A 21,602-nucleotide genomic window follows, 5' to 3' on the forward strand; every position below is an offset into this window, starting at 1 on the left:
TTCTGTTGTTTTATTTGGTTAATTACGATCTGCTCCTTCTTGAAAGGCAACATATTTTCTCTGCTCTTTTCAAGCTGCGAGTCACCACACTGTGTTTGTCCTTCCAAACACAAAGGGGAAGCTTTAATAGAAGGAAAGGAGCCCATCAGTTTGATGTGGCGAATCATGTTTTGTCAGTGTCTGGTCCTGGCGTCTTCATCATCCCCAGGGCAGGGTGACAACTGGGATGCCTTTGAGCGTGGGAGTCGGAGTATGTGTGCAAATGTGTCACAGAATGCTGCTTGGCCACTCGTTTTATGAAAGAAAACTGCCAAAAATAATACTTCAAGCAAAGTCAAGTAGCTAAGACTAGACTTAAAAGTGATGGAACCATCCATCATCCATCTGTTTTTGGCAGTACAACGCTTGTCCTCAGTATGTTGTGGGTGATAAATATTCCTATTTTACCACTTGGTGGCAGAAATGGTGAAAAGTGGAGACATGGGAGCCATTTGATGAGTGTTTTTTTTGCCTTGTTTATCAAATGGCTGACACTGACAACTTTGTGGCATTTTGTGTTAAAAAAAAAAAAGGGGGGGGCCAGATTACGCAACTGTTTATTAACAAGCCTGCCGCTCTGCTCGGCAACAGTTGGACAAATTGTGGCAACAGTGGCATAATAAAATATGAATGAAAATGTTACTTTTAGAAATACGTGCCTCAAAGGGGGGGGGGGGCGTAGGCTTCTTAGTGGCCGGGCACCGAGAGACATTCAGCACAGCCATCTTTCTTAACCGGCTAGAATTAGCATTAGTGAAATGGGTGTCCGTAGATACTTTGTTATGTTTTCCAACTGTACACTAGAGGGCAGTGTTGCTATAAAGAAATACTGCTCCGATGAAAAGGGGAGGAGAGGAGCTCTGTAATGGCGACTAAGTGAGTTGTACAAACTAGTGTTGTGATGTTGATAGCCTGTCAAGAAAATAAAATGTTTGGCTACAATCTGGTCTTGTTATTTTGCCACCCATATACTTAACCCGTTTAGGGACCATTTTTAAAGGGACAGACGAATACCTACTTCTGTCTTTGCTTAGTTCGTCCTTTAAAAAAAAAAAAAATACTTTTTGTCCTCCAAAATGGGCGTCTAACAGAATGCCCATCTCTGATGCTTTTATTTTGAAGGTCTGAATTGTAACGGGACATTTTCGACAGGACTTGCATTGTCAAATCATCAGAGGTTCCACTCTAATGAATAATAAGTAATTTCCTCTCAGGGCATGATAAAGTATTAACCGAGTAAGCGTATAAAAATAAAAGGTGTGAGCCGCACTGATTCATCACGCACTTGGACTAGAATTCATTCTGAAAAGTCTACCCTTGAGGATGTTTGATTTAGTCATCTGCCTTCTTTTTTGTTGTTGTTGTTGTTGTTGATCCATCAAGATTTGTGGGTGCAAGTGAAAGGACAACAAGAGAGTTGTCAGCGCGTCAACGGAAAACGTAAAGGACGATCAAGTTCGAGAGGGGGGTAAAAAAAAAAAAAAAGCAAGATGATTGAAAAGCAGGATAGTAAACGCAGAGCCGATTCTGCAGACACATAAAAAAATGGATGGGATGCGCGAAGAAGAAGAAAAAAAGGCACATGTGGAGGTGTCACTTTCTCAGCCTTTATTCAAATGCTCTTTTGAGAAAGTTTGTCAAACTAGATCAGAGGCGTTAAAAACTTGTTTATAAAAGGCGTCAGTGAAGGAGGGAGGAGGAAGAACGTGGTACACCTAAGGCTTCAGAGACGCCTTCAATCAGGCCGTCTGGGTGGTGCTGCTTTTTTCCCGCCTCTCTTCTTCAGAGTCATAGCTGGCAAGATGTAAGATGCCATCTTTTTTGACACCTCCCTCTTGAAAGGATAAGCGGATGGGAGTGCGGAGGGTGTGTGTGAAAGAAAGCGTGTGTACGGGGGAGGCAATCTGAGGCAAAGACGCAAAGGGGTGCCCTCAAAACCGGCGCGGGGTCAAGGCCTTTTTTCCCCCTCGGGGGAGGTGGAGGAGGTGGAGGGGGGGGGTATGCGCTCGCAAAATGTCTGCAAAGCGCTCAGGCCTCAAAATCAAGGTTGCTTTTGTGCGTTTGTCTTTCGGCTCGTCGGAGACGTACAAAGTTCTGCCGTGTGACTTGCATCCTTGGCAAACAGATGCTCAAGGATAGTCGGGATGCGCCATCCCGCTGTCTTTTCCACTGTCAGACAACAATTTACATTTGGTGGCGTTTGTCCAAACGCTGAAAACAAAGCAACACTTTTGTTCAATCTTTGGTCATTGTGAGTTTTGTGTTATCGCGATCGGCAAAGAGATGTTTTCTTGCATTTACACCTTGTACTAAATTTTCCACACTGAAAGGCGCGCCTTCAATGAATGGCCTACTTCAGGGGTGGCTAACCCACGCCTCGCGAGCCGCATGCAGCTCTTTGGCTGGTTGAATGCGGCTCCTGGGCTATCACATGACAATTGTCGACAATGCCTCGCGATGGCGCTGCCATTCAAACAACGGTGCTTAATATACAGAACGCACTACGTCAGCCTATCATCAATCCCGTTACTTGATTGACATAGAGGGCAACCAATCAGATGACTGAATCGCCGATCATGCGCAGACAATGGCGCTAAATGCTAAGCTAGTCAGCGAATTACCTCTGTTTATAGGTCAGGAGTGCCCAGTACGTCGATCGCAATCAACCAAGAGCCAGCAGACTGGTCCCAAGTTGACCGCGAGCGGTGGGAGGGGATTTATGTGTTTGTGTCTTAATGTCTTACGGTTTTATTTATTTTGGCCGCTCCGGCTGTTGCTCGTCGTGGCGTGCATGGATATGTGCGCGAGTGCATGGTCATGTGTGTGTGTATTTGTGGCTCTTTGCAGTAAAAAATATAAATAGCAATTGGCCCTAAATTTCTGCAATGGTCCATATAAAATAATTATATACAACAACTTAAAATAATTGCATATTGCTGTATGTGCATGGGTCCTTCAATAAATAAGGTGAATTTTTTGGGATGAGGACTTCTAATCCTTTTTTTTCCCCCAATGTCTCAGCACTGTCACACACCTTTCCGATCTCCTTCCATACTCGCCCTGCGTAAAAATGTCATTCACAGCACTTTTGACTTCATCGTCTCTGTCAAACATCATGCCAACTACTGTGAACTGCTGAGGCAGGTCAAGAAAGACATCAAGAACAAAAGCAGGGGTCATCAGTCAGAAGGAGTCATCTTGCATCGTGATAAGGCAAGGCCTCACACGGCAGCAGCACAAGCCGTGCAGACCATCAAGAAGCTGGGCTGGGAACTGCTTTTTTTCCTTCAAGCACTGCCGATCAGGCTTCAGCATTGGCAGACACTTAAAAACAAAGACTCGGACTGGGACTCGGGTGCCCAAAGAAAAAATGTGATTGGGCCATCCAGAACCGAGCACTTGAAGGTAGAGCAGGACTTTTGCAAAACATTTTCCACAACACCTCCAACGGTTGTGACATACTAGGCGAGTCAAAGCAAAAGCGGCTTTACTGGAAGATTTCTGAGCCGTCACTCATTGTTCCAAAGGAAAAGAGCAGTCAGCATTCTTGTCGGTGCAGCTGGCGACACAGTCGGATGGATGAGGACCACTTTAGTGAAAAAGCTGATGTTCATTAAGCCGCTGTGAGCTTAATGGCATACGGCATATACATTTAACACTTGAGAAAATTTCCAGCTAAGCCTGGAAGATTAAGGGGGGAGTGATGTCACTGTGATTTGCCCTACACTCGACATTCTACAGCTCGGCTCATTTTGCCACCCCCAGCCCCCCTCCAAAAAAGGTCTGATAATGAATAAACAGCACCTCTGCTTGTTGCAACCAAGTACCACATTGTGATTTAGCCACCGAGTACGAGTTAATGCAATAAATAAATAAATAAATAAATAACCCTAACATGGAAAAAACTTTATCGTCCCCCCCCCCCCCCCCCAAAAAAAACCCAACTAAAATTACTCATCGTTAAACTAACAAGAATGTTTTTCATTTTGGTCAATTAAGATCAAACCTGAGCTTTTGGAGTTCATTTTAGTATACAGTGGTACTACTACTTCCGAATATCTATTCATACGAAATGTTTAACTTATGAACGGTCTTAACAGGAAGATCTTGCCTTTTGTTACGAAAGAAATTTCAAGATACAACAGCTAATAAAGTATGGGCTGATTATCGTAGCTCCGAGTGTCCTGAACGCAACATACTCATAGCTGCTCTGCCATTGGCTCTTACCGAACGTCATCCTGGCATCCCATTGGCTAAGAGGGACTTTTACCGTATATGTCTATTTGTGTAGATAGATCGATATGTGTCTATGCGGCGTCCAGCGGCTATTTTCGAAAGACTGTTAAAAGCCGACAAAAGCAAACATCCTTGGATCAGTTCTTTACAAAACACCAGGCAAAAAAAACACTTCTGGGAGAATACATGGACTAATGAGAGCCAAAAACGACGGGGATGCAGTTAAGTGTTAGATGCACATTTTTATTCTTCACGCTATTCTTTGTTTTTTACATTATGCACACCTCTCATTTATTGTGCAGTAATCTCATTGTAAAATGTATTTCTTAGATTTTTTTTAATGCATTTTTATGCTTTAGGAAACATTTATGTCTGAATTGTGGGGGGTGGCTTGGAAAAATTTAAATGGAAAATGCATCTCTAATTACAAATTTGTCGAGTTTAGAAATTTCTTCCAGAAACAATTAATTTCTTAAGTAGAGGTACCACTGAAGTTGGATGTGCTAAGTGGCATTTCCAAGATGGCCGCAGCCAAGAAACCAGGATGATCTTTAAATCCCGCAAAACAGCCCAGACGTTCGACTAACGTTCAGAGATTGACGGAAGACACAGAAAGCACACACACTATTGAAACATGGGTGCATCTGCATTCGCAGTATCATCTTTCATGAAACATTGATGTATTTAGATCACTATTGCGCTACGCGTTTGTTTTTCGAATCTCTGTTTGTTTCTTTTCTAACAAGGACAATCTGAAGATGATCATAACAGTCCCGGATAAAAGCGCAAGCTATACGATCCAATCTGAATATCTGAAACGAATCAAGTCAGAAATCCTTCAATTTTGCCACAATGCCAAAATGTAACAAAAAAAGGTCTCCATATGAAGCACTCATTGCCATATGGATCCCCAAAGTTCACACCTTTTCATCGAAAAACCATGATTTGATGAAAATCCAACCTTTGCAATATTTTGGACTTTATGGTGCATACCTCCTGGCTCTGCAGCTGCAGGTCCACATCATCAGGCAAGGTGTGACTCCTAATAAGGCCGGACTTGAAAATCTAGAGTAAGAAAAATGTCATATTGAATCTTTACAAGGATTGAGGAAACAAATAGTACGGTAGGCCATATGGGACAATTTACCGTAGACGAGGTCTTTCTTCGCAAGTACCCCGGCTTCTCAATCTGAAACAAGTTTAAAAAAGATAAAAAACAAAACAGAATACCCTTAGCCCTCTTGTTGTCACCTTCCTCTTCAGACAAACCCTCACTGCGACAAGTCGAACAGACATACCTCTATCACTCTGCCATAAACAATGCGGGAGAAACATCAAAGGCTTGTCGGGAGGGGGTGGGGGTGGAATCTCTTCCATCAACTCTTGTCTGTTTAGGAAAACAGGCATTGTGTATTTCCGCTCTCGACGTGCCTTTTGTCAACACGCCCGGACCGCTAAGCCGTAAGCCATCTCCGTTCTGTTTACTTGCGGATGGACGCTAATGTGTAGACGTCCTTGCCAATAACTGACGTTCGTTGATTCGAGCACCAAGCTCAAAGAAACAGCAAAAGCAAACCACTAAACCCACATGAGAGCGAATAAAGGTCACAGTCGAAGTAATTCGACGGCATTAAATCACCGCGACGGTCGACTCGGAGAAGGGAAAGAACACTGTGTCGCTATTTGATATTTGTTTATGACCCACGTACATCCCTGTGAACTCTGACAATAAAGCCTTTTTTCTGTGTCTTTGGGGGCCTTGACGAGCGGCGAGATCACGGCCTTTCTCTTTCAAAACGGGCTTTGGAGATGACTGACAGCAGTGGCGCCAAATAAACAGTTGCCTTGCTTATCTCCTTGACGAGAGGATGAAGCGGGGGAACAAACAGAAGGGAAGAGAGCGCACAACTAAAACAACATCTGACGCCACGCCGAGATAATCCACAACGGGGTGCGAGATTGGAGGACGGGATGAGACTTTTTGGTGATGGAAAAATTGTTCTGTCAATAGAGGGATGACGTCATGAAATGGAGGAACGCACCATTCGCAGACTTCCAACAACCGGTTATACCAGATTTTTATTTTATTTATTTTTGTTTTGTTTTTGTTTTTATGGCATACTGTGTGACGCGATGGAAAAATTGTTCCGTCGTCGATAGAAGGATGACGTCATGAAATGGAGGAACGTACAATCCGCTGAATTCAAATAATATTATTGGGGGTTTTTTTCCTGTTTTTTATTGGCGTACTGTATGACGCCGAGCATGACTGTAATCAAGTCCTAAGAAAGCAGATACACCGTATTGGCCCAAATATAAGACAGTGTTTTTTGCATTGAAATAAGTCTGAAAAAGTGAGGGTCGTCTTATATTCGGGGTCTAGACATTATACCCATTCACGATGCTAGATGGCGTCACATACCATTGAAGTGATCTTGACTCCCCAGGCCAAAGTGAACCCCTGTCACGAAGAATAAAAATAGCGGTAGGACGAAGAAGAAAAATAAAAAATAGTGCCAAGAAAATTGAAAAAATAGAAGAGAACAGAAAATGGAGAAACGTAGCGACAATCTGGAGAACTGGGTCGAAGATCGGCCAGGTTAACTGTCAGCTGAGGAGAAGTTGTGATGTAATTTGCACTTTGGTTTGCATATTTAAATGTTCAGATATCAAGATTTGAATGAGGCAAAATAACATGCTTTTTCTCTCAAATATATTGTTATAATCATTTGTTTCAGATGTACTGTAATTTCCTGTATAAAAATTTATTTGGTGTTCAAAAAGTATTTTTTTCAAACTTGAGTCTTGAAAAAGAGGGGGTCGTCTGATAATCAGGGCCGTCTTATATTCGGGCCAATACGGCATATACCCAAAAACGAGGAATCAGCCACGCTCTAATTTGGATCCTCAAACCAATGGATCAATCAACCTCCTTTCAAATAGCAGCCCTGAAATCAAGCACGGCCCAAGATGGACATGTCTGTGAAATGCTGCGGTGCACTACCGCCAAAGCATTACGCCATCCCGTGCACCCATGTGCTGTGCCCACACACGTTACAGTGCACACGCATAAAGTCTAGCCTTCCAGTTGGCAGGGCATCACTGAAGTCTGATACGGATGGACGACTCTGCCGCAAACACAGGGGGGAAAAAAAAAGGGGGACAAGACTCCACATCACAAGGCCTGGCTTGCAGGCCAAACAAACACGGCGTGATTGATAGCTTCCTAGTTTAGCACAGAATAACCTTTCAGTACTCCCGAGTGACCACTGACAATGGAGGGCCAAGTGGCAGGGACTACCGCTGAATACATTGCACTCCTCCTTAGTCAGCATTAGGTTTTTGTTTTTTTGTTTTTTCAACTGCAAGGTGAATGGATGGTGCACCTCACGCAATAGCCCCTAAAAAACAATGGAAATGATTGTGGTTGGTTGAGTCACTGGGAGACTCTGCAGGTAATCCGGCTTCCTCCCGCCCTAAATTGCGATTAATGGCGAACAAATTACAGTCATAGACTACCCCCAAACTGCATACCCCCCACACCCCCACATGTTCTAATAACTTGAGCCACCACATACATTATACCATATTTTCCACACTATAATGCAGCGTTCCCAAACTTTTTTGCCCGAAGGACCAGTTTAATGTCAGACAATATTTTCAGGGAGCGGCCTTTAAGGTGTGACGGATAAATACAACAAAATAATATGATATGACCTGCATGAAAATTGTGGTATTTTCGAAACATAATAATAAACATGACACAAGGAACGTCCTATCTGGCCGCAACACTCTGTGGTCGCTATGGTAACGTTTAAGCGTGCCTTCAAAACAAGATGCGCGGAAATACAAAGTGCATGAAGAAGACGACTCGCCACATGTTATGCAGAGTGGGCGTGGTGCGTGGAAATCTCCCATTGTGATAAATCCGTATTTTAAGTAGGACTCCTGATACTGTCCATTACATGTAGCCATCTTTGTCTTTAAAGTCATAGGCTCATCTCCTATCTCCTGGCTGGGCCTTTTCTCCTTCCCAAAGACGTTTGGTTTTTCCTCATTTTGCTAGCTCCTGGGTTTCATTTTAGCGGTAACCTATAAAAGAATGGCCTACTTTAAAACTTTTGATATGTCGGGTGCACAGCACTATAAGCCGCATAAAATAGAAGCTACAATAGTAGCTACGGATGTGTTATGCATCCACTAGATGGTGCTACACTGAAGGCAATACTGCTTTATTTACATCGAGCTGTCACAAGCGCTTTACAGAACATTTCAAATACTATGTCCACGAAATCAGATTATTCATCTATATATAAGGTGCATCGGATTATAAAGCACACTGTCAGGTTTTGAGAAGATTGAACGCTTTTAGATGCGCCTTGTCGTGCAGAAAATACAATTCTCTAATATTGAACACATGTAACAACCAATCAAAATGCACATAAGCGTTCACAAGCTAAAAATATCATTCTGGGTTTTAAAATAGCCATACAAAGTCAGTGTGTAAAGTATACTGAGCCTCTCAAAATGTTTTTTCTTTTATTCTCGCCCACATCCTCTTTGTAGCACCGCTTTGACTGTTACTCTCTCTTTTAAAGGTTGACTAAACGTGAAAGTACAACAGAGTGTATGCGCAGCCTCAAAACTTGATACAAGCTCGCCGTTTTACATCGCACGGCATCTGTGGATCAAATTATTGAATGTGTGGGTGTGAGTTGTCATTTTCTTGTGATAGCCACATCACATTGTGGCCTTTACTTCTTAGCCGAGTTAACTAATCGATGCAACCCCAACTTTCTACCGCTGTTGGGTTTTAGTCTGTCAGTTTTTGTTTTTTTTTTCGGAACCCAGACGCAAACGGCATTTAAAACAGATGGCGGACAAGCTGCCTGAAAGTCTGCATCTTTGAAAGAACAAAAACAAACCAAAAAAACATCTTTGGCCAATCTTTAAGTGTCCAGTATGTCCACCAAGCCAATTCGTTGCAGCTCAGGTAAAATAAAGAAACCAATTTGAGCAGCTTCAAAACATCTGAAGCAAAAGCTGAATCCGCCCCAGAGCATGTGCAGGCTCGTCTCTGCTACAATTTCACACGAAGAGGCCGCTTTGAAGGAGAGCGACTACAAAAACTTCTATAAACTTGAAGGGCTTCGCTTGCATGTGTTTATGTGCCGAGACACATCTGTTGATTTGAAAGAGGCTGTCGAGGGGGTGTGGGAAGCATAGCCAAGCAATAACCGTTATCAGCATCGCAACACATGAGAAGAGGAGCTGGAGTGCGCGCACGGCTTTATGTCTGCTGATGGATAACCCAGATTAGCGCCGCACTGAAGGACAGTTCAGGTTTAGGGATGGTACAACAGAGAGAAATACAGGTTGGAGGGGTCTGCAAAAAAATAAAGTAAGTTTGCATGGTGAACGTGGTTCCTACAGGTGCAGAAAGAGAGAGTATGGGGGCAATCAGAAGAGTGTTTATTGAGTTCTGGCCTTATGCACTCCAGACTGAGTAGATAAGAGAAGTAAATATGCCTCAGATGTTTAGTTTACCCCGCCAGTTTCCCCTTCACCACCCAGAACAGCGGGAAGGTGGTCTTCGACACACGCCGGTACGATTTTAAATGAATGAGACGGCAATAAATAATTGCAGAACCTTTTCCACATTTAATACCTGCACAAAAAAATTAGGGAGGGGGGGGGGGGAAGAGATTCGCGCACCCTTAAAACGCCAGAGGTGCTCTAAATCTGTCAGATTTGCAAGGGCATCTCTTGAGCACAGCCCTCGCTTAACGATTCCATTTTTAAAAATCCATTTTGGAGGGATGTCAGGTTTTTGAGAACTTCAGTGGGCATGGTACATTTCTTCCACTTTTTTTTTTAACTATCATCAGTTTTGACTGTCATCATTACGAGTCATTCAAAACTGATCAATGTGCTGCAGGAAATTACTCTACCAATTACTCTTGAATACTTAAAAGCTATTGAAGTGAAATGCCCTCAACGTCAATTGCCCTCAACTACTTTCTTTTTATGGGAATAGGTGGCGAAACCGCAAATAAAAAGTGCATGAAAAATACGACTCACCATCGCCGCATATTATGCAGAGTGGGCTTGGTGCATGTGAATCTCCCGTTGAGATAAAGCCGTGTTTGAAAAAGGACTCCTGATACTGTCTATTAAGTGGCTCCTCTTTCTGTCTCTTGGCTGGGCCTTTTCCCCTTCCCGAAAAAACTTTTCAAAGACGTTTGTTTTTTTTATGCGGTAACCGTGACCGAGAAGCGCGCATTCACCTGTGTCAAAAGTGACATACTGTCGAGTGATATAGCAGAGAATCCGGTCATTTTTCACAATAAAACATCTTTCAGATTCTAAGATGAATAAAACGCAAGGAATCCAAGTTATTTATTCTTTCTGTGTGGCCCGGCACCAAGTGACTCGTGGACCGGTACCGGTCCACAGCCCGGCGGTTGGGGACCCCTGCTCTAAATTGTCTGCCAGCCAGGATGTTCCCTTTTTTGAAAATGACTGGCAGAGAAAGCGTTAACTGCCCCTAAAATTGTTATTTACAACAAATCATGCGTCTTTGTTCAACTATCTGCCTGCAACACATTGTGACAGGGACAACAATTAAATGCTCTTCCACTAGATGGCGGTAGAATACAATTACTGTACACACCTGTTTATCTCCCCATTGTCATGCCAAGAACCGAAAAAGTAATTCTGTGTTCAGCTAAATAGGTGCAGATTTCACGGGAATAAGTTTTTCATCAATCTGGAATTTTTTTTTAGATCTAACAATAAAATACAACCACCCCGGTATAAGAATGTATTTAGTATGATTGTTAACTTGAGACGTTGCCCTGACTGTACATAAGGCGCAGACTCGCTGACAGTTCTGGGTTTGATGTCGGCACGCCTGTGGACTCACCCCCAGGTTCCAGCTGTTGAGCCGAGCCTCCAGGTCACCGTCATCGGGAGACATCTGCTCCGCATCCACCTGATAAGCGGAAGGTTAAAAACAAGTGGGTACAAACTGGGAATTCAATGCCGATGATGAAATAAAACAAGGGAATTGAGACCATTCCCTGACAGCGCTTTGACTGGCAGTTTGGCCTGAGGAACAGTTGATTATCATGACAGCATAGAAATGCTTCAGGCAAAAATAAATAAATAAATAGATAGATAAATACAATGCAGGCAATTGATGCCTCCCCTTCAGTTGAGAACAACTACATCCATTCATGGACTATAAAAAGTAGTTTCAAGTAATGTGTTCTTATTGTATTATCATTTTCCAAATGGGACTGCAGCAGAACAGACCATCTAATCTTGTCTTGACAAATGTGACTGACTAACACACCTCTATTTGATGGGAACATCTCCTTTTATTTATTTGTGAATTCCTCTTCAGAGTTTGCTGGAACAATGTGTAAAAATAACAGATGGTGTGAAGACAGACTAATGGTATCTATTAGTACATGACAACTAAATTAGACTGTTGAAAAAAGGATTGATGTTTGTTGATATTGTTCATTAAAAAAATTTGGCTGCACAAGGAAGTGATTAGCGGCCCGGCGGTCGAGTGGTTAGCGCGTCGACCTCACAGTGCAAAGGTAGCGGGTTTGATTCCTACTCCCTGTGTGGCGTTTGCATGTTCTCCCAGTGTCTGCGTGGGTTTTCTTCGGGTACTCCGGTTTCCTCCCACATTATAAAAGCACGCATGACAGGCTGATTGAACACTTGAAATTGTCCCTGTAGGTGTGAGTGCGGATGGTTATTCTTCTCTGTGTGCCCTGCGATTGGCTGGCAAGCGGTTCAGGGTGTCCCTCGCCTACCGCCCCAAGACACTGTTCAAGTTTGAGGTCTAAATGTTTTCCCATGCTTGGAGGGGTTTTCTCAGGGGTACTAAGCAACAGTGTACTGAAATACAGCCGTACTTAGAATAACACTTGGAGTACTTGTAACACGTGGTTTACATTTTGCTTCAATGACTGCAAGACCTTACTCAGCAATCAAATCCGCACAATTAAGAGAATTCTATCTGAGGGTATCAGCCTCTTTAACAGCTTACATGCACGGGTGCTCCACTCCAATAGTAAGAGCGTTGTACCCGCCCCCCGCCCCCGTTATCTCCCATCTCGCCACCCTGTGTGCCGTCATGCTCCTCTCTCCCACATTTGGAGCTCCAGATGTTTGCTGGTTCCACAAAATTTGTCACGCCGGGAAATCCGTAGAAGGGGAATAATGCCGCTAAAATGGCAAATGATTCCCTCCCCTCCCACCTCGCCACGGTCTTTCGTTACATTTTTTTTTTCAATATGTTGTAGGATTGTTACTTCTGGGGGAGTGTGTGTTGATACAAGCAGAGTTTACTCGAGCGGTGAGTATTAAGGAGGAGGAAATATCTCATAACACTGAGAGTGAAGAGAAGTGGATTGGCTGGGTGTAGCCGAGGAATCAGTGACTGGAATACCCAAAGATTAAATTACCCTTCTGATTAAAATGGTATTAAAAGCCTGAGACGCTCATGAATAACACAAATGTCTCATCCCGTATTTTGGAATGCCAAACTAAGATTGTATGGCACCAGAATTCACTGATAAATTGCACCTCCAACAGAGAATAAGTAATGTGAAGGAGGGCAGAAATCAGAAGCCAAAAAAAAAAATGTATCAAGTGGGGATGAGGATTGATAAGTTTAAACATTTACAGTAAAGGGGGCACATCATCCAAACGTGTACTTTTTAATTGCGTTTAGACTAACCGATTGGTCAACTTATCAGTTAACCAACTCAGCATAGACCACATACAGTGCAGTGATAAATTATGTTTCGATTTTGATTTGCTGTTAATGCTGCTTTGTCAATATTTTTTTTCTTTGCTAGACTTTACATGGATGTGATTGGCAGGATTGGATCAGCAGATATTTTGCATTTTCGATAGTGCCTCGTCATGTCATAATTTATCAATGACTTTATATATTGTATATATATATACATATAAATTTACACACACAGGATATGTTTTTTTTTAAAAGTAAACTTTGGGTATTAAAGGGCTGGGCTAGTCAAAATACTTTCTCTAACTTGATTCATTTTCCAATTGGCTTGGTGATGGGCAAACTTTTTTTTTAATAAACTCGATCAGGTGATAAGCTCTTAAATCCTGATCGTGTAAAGCCAAATCTTTATGTTACACACAAGAAAACAAAAACAATCATCAATTAATCAAGATTAACTTGACTTTCAAGACATGGTATAAAACACACACACACACACACACACACACACACACACACACACATGAAAAACAAAACAATCAGTCTCATAAATTTGCTGCTGTGATTTGGGAATTTCTCCATTGCGAGACTAATAAAGAGTTTCGTATCTTATCTTAAAATAAAGGCAATCAAGAGCACCTCTAGTGGTCGCCACCAAGCAGTGCACTCACAACTGCTTGATCCATTTTGCAGTTGACTCCACTCAACAGTGTGCCAGTCTGTCACAAAGCACTTCGAGACAGACAATTAGTCCTACTGAAGCCACACTACTTACACTAAAGTTAGACAACAACACTGGCAAACATTTTTGAATGAATTAATCGACGAATACGAGGTGAGCCCATCCCGATTTTGAAGTGCATTCGGACGCCGGCCTGTGAGTCGTAACGTTTCCCTCCAACTTCATGACGGATATGCTGGAAGGTTTTCAGCTCAAAAATGTGTATTTCCTCTTGTCTGCACCGAATACGTTGGGGGAATTTCCTTGAGCTGGGTGGGAAACAGACTTCTGGGCTTTCCAAAATGTGCCCTCAGCCAACATTAAAGAAGAAAGCCAATCATTGTGGTAACAATTTGTGTTGGCACCAGCAAGTTTGCTGCAAATAATTCAACGCGTCATCACAAATCCCTCTCGGGGACAAATAAATCTGCAACGCACACACGCAAAAATATGAAAATAAAAACAGGATGCCAGCGGCTGGGTGAACTCACCGCTCTGGCTTCATGTGTGGGTGAAGGCTTGAGTGAGCTGGAGGCGCGCGCTCCTCGTGGGGTCTTCTCCTTATTCAGATGGCGGGCTCTGCAATCGAGGCGGTTCGTGGGACAAAGAGGGGAGAGGGTGGGGGGGGGGGGGAGACAAAAGACAAAGCATCAGTTTAGCCTGCCTGGCTTTGTATACACAACAACATGTGGCTGGCAGCAGTTTGCATACTTTGTGGTTTGCATCTCATCTCTTTTGGACAAACACGGCCGTTTTACGTCCAATACCTTTCAACATTTTGTCTATCACACAGCTCACTCAGTGCCTCTTGATGTCAATCACTTATGCCGGAGTCGGATCATTGGGACACGTTTTAGCAAAAAAAAAAAAAAGAAAGAAAAAAAAAGTTGACTGCTGTGTTGTGCTTCGAACTACAACTGAATTGAGGACCAAATGTTTTTTTGAGTTTTTACGTTTTCAGCAATTACCTTCAAATGTGTCATGCACTGAGAAATCTTCACATTGCAGTCTTTCAATCATTCATCCATTCATTCAATTTCTCATCCACTTATCCTCACAAGTGTGGCGAGGGGTGCTGGAGCCTATCCCAGCCGTCTTCGGGCAGTAGGCGGGGGACACCCTGAACCGGTTGCGAGCCAATCGCAGGGCACATAGAGATGAACAACCATCCACGCTCACACTCAGACAAACCTAGGGAAAATTTCCAGTGTTCAATCAGCCTGCCATGCATGTTTTTGGAATGTGGGAGGAAACCGGAGTACCCGGAGAAAACCCACACAGGCCCGGGGAGAGCATGCAAACTCCACACAGGGAGGCCGGAGCTGGAATTGAACCCGGTACCTCTGCACTGTGAGGTCAACGTGCCTACCACTGGACCACTGGGTCGCTTCAGAATCTTTCAATTCTATCATTTTATTACAAGGTCTTAACAGCCACACCCTCACCCGAGAGGCAAAGAAAGTTGAAAATGACTTCAAATCACTTGATTAGTTTTCATGATGAAACACATTCAAATGTCTCGCTGTGTGCTGGCTCGCATCCCGCTAGGTGTGAGCTGCAGCATGAGTTGCGCTTAAGCGCATACATCCATGAAACTTGGAAAGAGGGAGGCGGGGGGGTTGAGCTTCGCAATCTCAGGCCTCTAAGTCAACAGGTGGATGAGGATAATTGAATCAGATGTGTCTGGAGTCTGAGGCTCTGAGATCAAAGCTGTGGCAAGTCAGGCCAGAGTTACACACACATGCACGCACACGCACACACACATGCGTAGGGAAGAAAATGAGAACACCATGAAGAGCCTCAGAAGCTGCAGCTCGCCTGATTAAAGCAGCCCGACATCAGAACACCAGCCTGACCTCCAGGTGCACAGCCAGCCTGGGGGCGGACCAGGAAATCAGTCTGACCTTGGGACGCAAAACATCCACCAAACACACTCCCCCCACCCCCTTGAGGGCAACCTAAGTGAGCGAACGAGAGCCTAAAGCGTTTTTCTAAGGACATCGCTGGCGATTTGTGCCACCGCGAGGACGATCTGACTGTCGCTGAAAAACAGACGCAGGAGGGGGAGGAAAGGGGGCAAAGGGTTAAAAGTTCTCACATGTGGATGGAAAGCACACAAATGGGAGACAGGAGTCAGACAGACGCACAGGGGAGGAAAAACAAGGACATAAAAGGGAGGCCCAAGAGAGGAGCTATCAACTCAACTCCAGCACTGAACTTGACACGAGAAGCAAGTCGGCCAAAATGAGCTCGGACACGGCACGTTTTCTCTCGTTTCAACATCTCCCCCACCCACTTTTTTTTTTTTACACTATGTGACATCACTGCACACTAATGCCCAAAGCTACTTGGCATGATTCAATTGTTTCTGCCACATTCTTGCACTTGGACCAAGACGACATATTAGTTTGTGACTCCATCTTGTGGTGTCCTGTAGGACTGCACAACAGTTGTCATGAGGCTTCTGTGTAGTTTTTGTTTTCGTGGTCTGGAACTCACTGAACCAAATAATGGCTCATCATGAACCGGTGGCCAACTAATTGCAGGGCATTCAGACAACCATCTGCACTCACAGAATTTAGAGTGTTCAATCAGCCTGCCATGCATGTTTTTGGAATCTGGGAGGAAACTGGAGTACCCGGAGAAAACCCACGCTGGCCGGGGGGAGAACATGCAAACTCCCCACACGGAGGCCGCAGCTGGAATTGAACCAGCACCACTGTGAGGTGGACGTGCTAACCACTGGACCACCTGGCCGTCCAAGTGGGAATATTAAGAATGGAAATCAGGCCCAGTGTAACATCACAGGGAAGAGGATATTCTTGAACTTTTGGAAAGAGACAACAAAATATTTACTTGGTTTTTCACCACGTTTGTTGAGCCCTTAACGGTATCTTGTCAAATGGAGCGAGCCATTTTCAACATTTTACAACGCTCAATAATTTGTAAAAATCCCTAGGCAGGGAATAATCAATAGTCAGGGATGGTAATGGCTAGTGATGGAAAAAAAAGCGGAAAGGGGCGTGGCGACCAATCACAACAAGTAAGACATCATACACGTCCAACGCAGGGCTGTTTACAAACGGAAGATGGAAAGACTGATCGAGAGAGCTCGTGAAAACTCGACGATAAGGTACCTGACGCCCCCCCCCCCTAAAATTTTCTCAACGTATTTAGACGATTCACAAAAATGATCGATCCAAGAAATAAAATGGCGGATTTCCGCGTATCCGCGGAAAATTGCCATCCCTGAATAGTACCTACTCGTGAAAAAATAAAAATAAAACAAATTGACCAAATTTGGACATAGGTGGTTTTGACCGGACGCTAGCAAAATAGTAAAAACAAATACATTCATTGCGGCTCGTAGGTCATCCCGGCCTTGGCAATCAGAGTGCAATAAAATACACACACACACACACGAGGAGAATATGAACTAGGTAAGCTGTAGTCATTTAGGGATATTTCACAGAGACTAAAGATATGCCCGTCAGTATTGTTAGACTGTTGTGTTTACTCAACTCAACTTTATTTACAAAACACTTAAAACACAAGAGCACATCCCGAGTGAGGATAAGCGGCTCGGATAACGGATAGTTTCTTCAAGGGTTCGAACACCAAGACGCTGATGCTATTTGTGAGACGTTTCGTAAAGGGTTCAAACACCAAGACGGTGATGCCATTTGTGAGACGGCCTGCGGCATTTTGCATGATGTGTTCGCATGAATTTAGTGGACTTTGACTTCCCTATTTTATGTTGAGTTTGACAGTAAGCATTTTCTTTTTCTCAACAATTATTCACGATCTGCCGAACTGCTGCTTGGTGTGAAATGAGTCTGATTGAGTTCATGGTTTCTGACATTTCAAAAACATCAGCTTCAAGTTAGCTTCATTTTAGAGTCGAAATTGTTCATAGGTGTGAACGCGCTTGTGAATTGTGGTTTGTCTCTCTATCCTAGGGCCCTTGACATTGGCTGAACACTCCAGGTGAAAAATCATCTGGGTTACGCTCCACCTCACCCGGGATTTTAAATGACTAAAAAAATCAAATGGAAATAGCTCACATGAGAGAGTGAGGAAATAAGTTGTTCAGCCTTCTCTTCACAAGTGCAAAAGCGCAGGGGGAAAAAAAAAAGTGAGCGAGATGAGCGGCTCCTGGTGTTCTCCTGCTGTTTTGAAGCGCTGCCTCTTTGAAAAGTCCAAATGGACAGCTCCCGCAGACTGACGCAAGGAGCAGGCAATGCCTTCTGCTTGCTCTTCAGATACGGCGCCACTGAGCAAATACTGCACAAAGGCTACCTCGAAATAAGCCATGCGTGTCTAGCTTGGCTGCCAAGTTCAATGTTTTCACGCCGATAAAGGAGCATCACAACCAAATGCCTGTGTAAATATTGAATGAGCCACGGACGGGCGGGAGATTGAGATGCTCCTAGAAAGGCGTGGGTGTGTTTATTTACACAACTAAACATCTCTTTGAGCAAAGGTGTAATTTCATGGCAAGGACATGATAAAAAGATTCAACAAATGAACCAATAAGAAAAACGTACTTCATATCTACTGGACCAGGGGTGCCCAAACTTTTTTGACCGAAGATCTACTTTTCGATCAGCCAACCTCCCGGGATCGACCCGTTATCGCGCATGCGCATGCACGCCACGATGGGCAATAGCCTGACGCTGAGCCATGCGACGCACTTTTGCAGCCTGTTAACAATCATAGCTCACGCGTACCGTTTTAAAATGCTTCTCTCGGCCCTCCAGATTCCCATTCTTTGCCCGTCGCCTCGGTGACTAGTACAAAACAAACTCTGAATGGCAATAATGATAACGATAAAAGATTAGCCCAACAACTCTGATCACAAACTGCAGACTGCTAGCGCTAACAACTTCCGGTGACAAATTCACGCCACCCCAAGTTAAAGATGACCTGCTTTATTTTCTTTTCTTTTTAAAATACTTTTTGTGAAAGACTGATAGAATGAGTAGGGTACAACAGTGTGCATTAACACAAAAAAATATATATTACTAACATGCACAGAGACACCTTTTTTTTTTCTCCTCTACACCCCTCGGATTGATTTGGGACCAGTCCCTGATCAACTGGTCGATCATGATTGACGTATTGGGATTGACGAGTATATACTGCATGTCAGTGGCAGTAAAGAGTGATTGCAGTTCATGAATATAAACACCCACAGTTAAATATGGATATTATACAGCAAAACAGTACCTAGTCAAAGCCGTGTTTGGGGTGGAAGTGGTTCCATCTTTCAGTAAGACGGCAGCCAAACTGTCCTCGTCATCCAGCTCTCCCATCACCCAGTCGGGCAGAGTCACTTTGCTGTGGTCTTCTGACCCACCAATCAGTGGCTCATCAAAGTAAATGGACTAAAACAGTCAGACACCATTTTTCATTACGTTTCAATGCTGTAATTCGATTATAGGTGTCAAACTCCGGTACTGGAGGGCCGCTGTCATGCATGTTTTCCAAGTCTCCCTGTTGCAACACACCTGATTCAAATGATGAGATCATCAGCAAACTCTGCGGAAGGAAGCCTGACATTGAACCTGTTCATTTGAATCAGGTGTGTTGCAACAGGGATTGGATTGGATACAACTTTATTGTCAAATGTGCTGTATGTGTAACAAACGGCACAGATGAAATTTCTTCCCCCTCAAAACAACATAAATCAAGAGGAGCTGCTGCGGGTGTCCGCGCTGCCATCAAAAGAAAGTTTAAAAAAAAAAGACAATAATAAGGGAGACTTGGAAAACATGCAGGACAGTGGCCCTCCAGGACCTGAGTTTGACACCTATGAATTAGATGAAACTGTAATGATTACCATGTAGGTGGGAAGGTTCTTGAGGCTCCCATGCTGTGGTTTGCTGGCAAACGGCCCTTCCAGGACGCCTCTTTTGAGCATGTGAAGAAGCAAACGGGCATGCAGATTGCGGTTCTTGTGACCTGCGAGACTTGAGCCGCGTGTTGCTGGGTCGCACAGCTTCTTGATCCACAAGGCACAGTGCTGGCGCTCTTTTGTCAATGAAGACAGGATGAATTTGTAAAACAGTTACAGGGGACATATTGGAAAATGACTTTAAATTGCTTGTACACAACTGGTTTCCAACACAAAAGCAAGTATTCTGCCTTTTAAACAACGCTTGAAACATATTCTGTTTGGATAAAAGAAATGCGTTACATTAAAACACGACTTGACGAAAAGTTCTTACCAGTATTGTTGGGGTGTTTGAGGACATATGGTTTCATCTCCAGAACAAAATGGTTCAATTCAGAGTTCAGCTTTTCCAACGATACCTCATTTTTGTTCATGATGTCCTGATTACTCGAAAAAAATTAGATTAACTATCAATCAGAGTTGTCGAGTACTGATGGAACATTAAATTACATCCCCGTAAGTAAACAGGATGTTATTTTGACGTTCTTGGAGCTTGCAGTCAATCGAAATCCAACAAAATCACTGCAGCGGATGCAAGCAAACAAGAAACACTGAAAGGAAGTCGGTGCAAAGTTCTCCAGATATTTTTGTTCCTTATAATACAACATCACGTCAGTACCGTATGTGCATAAACGCGACGAGGACGGAACATTTACACTTAGTTTTTTCTTCAGGTACCTTGAGAAGCGCTGCAGCGCTTCGTTTGATTCAAAATCTCAGCGTCTCCGATTTACGCCACTTCCGGTTTCTACGACGGTTGTTATGGAAACCTTCGCTGGCTATACTTTGTCACGTGGTCAACATAATCCCAAATTTGAATAAACATACAAACACCTGGAGCCATTTTCATGGAACGTATTTGCTTTTTTGTATATTTTGGTCAGCGATGGTATAAAAGACGAGCAGTTATGTCACGATGAGAGTCGAACGCCAATTTATTGACTTTTACAGTTCGGTTTATAGATGCCCATTTCTCTGTACCACCTTTTGGTCAAACTAATAGTTTTGTAGATTGGCACCGCTTAAGTTTATACTTTGTATTTTTGTTTGACTGAAAAAAATACAGTACCGACTACGTCCACACAGCGATGCCAAACATCTGCAGTTTGCGAGGCACTCTACAAGGAGGTGTGGATTATGCCGCGTTCAAATACGCTTCGTATTTCGTAACACCGATCGTTTGAGTCAATTTTAAATTTGCTGAATTTAGATACGCAAATGACCCTTTTGATCATTTCAGTGGTTAATCTACGAGTTTTCTGGTGTTTGTAATAGATTGAACTATGGATGATATAAAATACCATCGTCGGTAAACGCCTCGCCGCTCACGTCAGACTGAATGAAAAAGAAGCGCTTTGCCTGTGGCTCAGACAGAGAGGAGGCGTGCGAGCTGTCAAGAGGGCTCCAGCAGGAACCGCATCACTTGACAATAGCGGTGAAGAGGCAATAACTTCACACAAGTTGGCGCCGTGTAGTTTTATCGCCCCATCCCCTTTCCTCCATAATGGCTGATCACCATTTACATTATAACGACTCCGCTGGTGTTGGCAACAGATTCGCCCGCAAAGGTGCTTTGCGGCAGAAAAACGTGCACGAAATCAAAAACCACAAATTCACCGCTAGGTTTTTCAAGCAGCCGACCTTCTGCAGCCACTGTACGGACTTCATATGGTGAGTTTCGAGTTGCGCTTCAACTTGAAACTTAACTTTTGTTCGCAGCGCTGACTGTTTGTTTACGTTGCAGGGGATTCGGCAAACAAGGGTTCCAATGCCAAGGTAAATTTCGCAAATGTAATTTATGTTGCAGGCATTGCACGTAACTGGCAAAATGCCCTTGTGGCTCATTGATAACGCAGCGTAAACTTGTTGCTCGC

General features: G+C 43.6%; 2 protein-coding genes across 9 annotated transcripts in view; one reads left to right on the forward strand and one right to left on the reverse strand.

Moving 5' to 3' along the window:
* Nucleotides 1-20,497, reverse strand: part of cep112 (centrosomal protein 112) — a 114,978-nt gene extending 94,481 nt beyond the window's left edge. The window contains exons 1-8 of one of the 6 annotated variants that reach the window (XM_052049516.1): nucleotides 20,407-20,481; nucleotides 20,003-20,108; nucleotides 19,615-19,805; nucleotides 19,002-19,159; nucleotides 14,264-14,351; nucleotides 11,201-11,269; nucleotides 5,423-5,464; nucleotides 5,269-5,340 (exon numbers count right to left, since the gene is read on the reverse strand). In XM_052049516.1, the coding sequence (XP_051905476.1) occupies nucleotides 5,269-5,340; nucleotides 5,423-5,464; nucleotides 11,201-11,269; nucleotides 14,264-14,351; nucleotides 19,002-19,159; nucleotides 19,615-19,805; nucleotides 20,003-20,102 (720 nt within the window). In that variant the 5' untranslated portion in view covers nucleotides 20,103-20,108; nucleotides 20,407-20,481. Of the gene's footprint in view, nucleotides 1-5,268; nucleotides 5,341-5,422; nucleotides 5,465-11,200; nucleotides 11,270-14,263; nucleotides 14,352-19,001; nucleotides 19,160-19,614; nucleotides 19,806-20,002 lie in introns of all 6 variants that reach the window. The other 5 variants (XR_007959550.1, XM_052049517.1, XM_052049515.1 and 2 more) reach the window with 5 other exon arrangements.
* Nucleotides 20,498-21,077: 580 nt separating this feature from the next.
* The window catches only part of prkcab (protein kinase C, alpha, b), an 84,834-nt gene continuing 84,309 nt past the window's right edge, over nucleotides 21,078-21,602 (forward strand). Inside the window, exons 1-2 of one of the 3 annotated variants that reach the window (XM_052049524.1) lie at nucleotides 21,078-21,399; nucleotides 21,473-21,504. In XM_052049524.1, the coding sequence (XP_051905484.1) occupies nucleotides 21,233-21,399; nucleotides 21,473-21,504 (199 nt within the window). In that variant the 5' untranslated portion in view covers nucleotides 21,078-21,232. Of the gene's footprint in view, nucleotides 21,400-21,472; nucleotides 21,505-21,602 lie in introns of those variants that run through there. The other 2 variants (XM_052049525.1, XM_052049526.1) reach the window with 2 other exon arrangements.

Source organism: Hippocampus zosterae, chromosome 17 (assembly GCF_025434085.1).
Source record: "Hippocampus zosterae strain Florida chromosome 17, ASM2543408v3, whole genome shotgun sequence".
Classification (NCBI taxonomy): domain Eukaryota; kingdom Metazoa; phylum Chordata; class Actinopteri; order Syngnathiformes; family Syngnathidae; genus Hippocampus; species Hippocampus zosterae.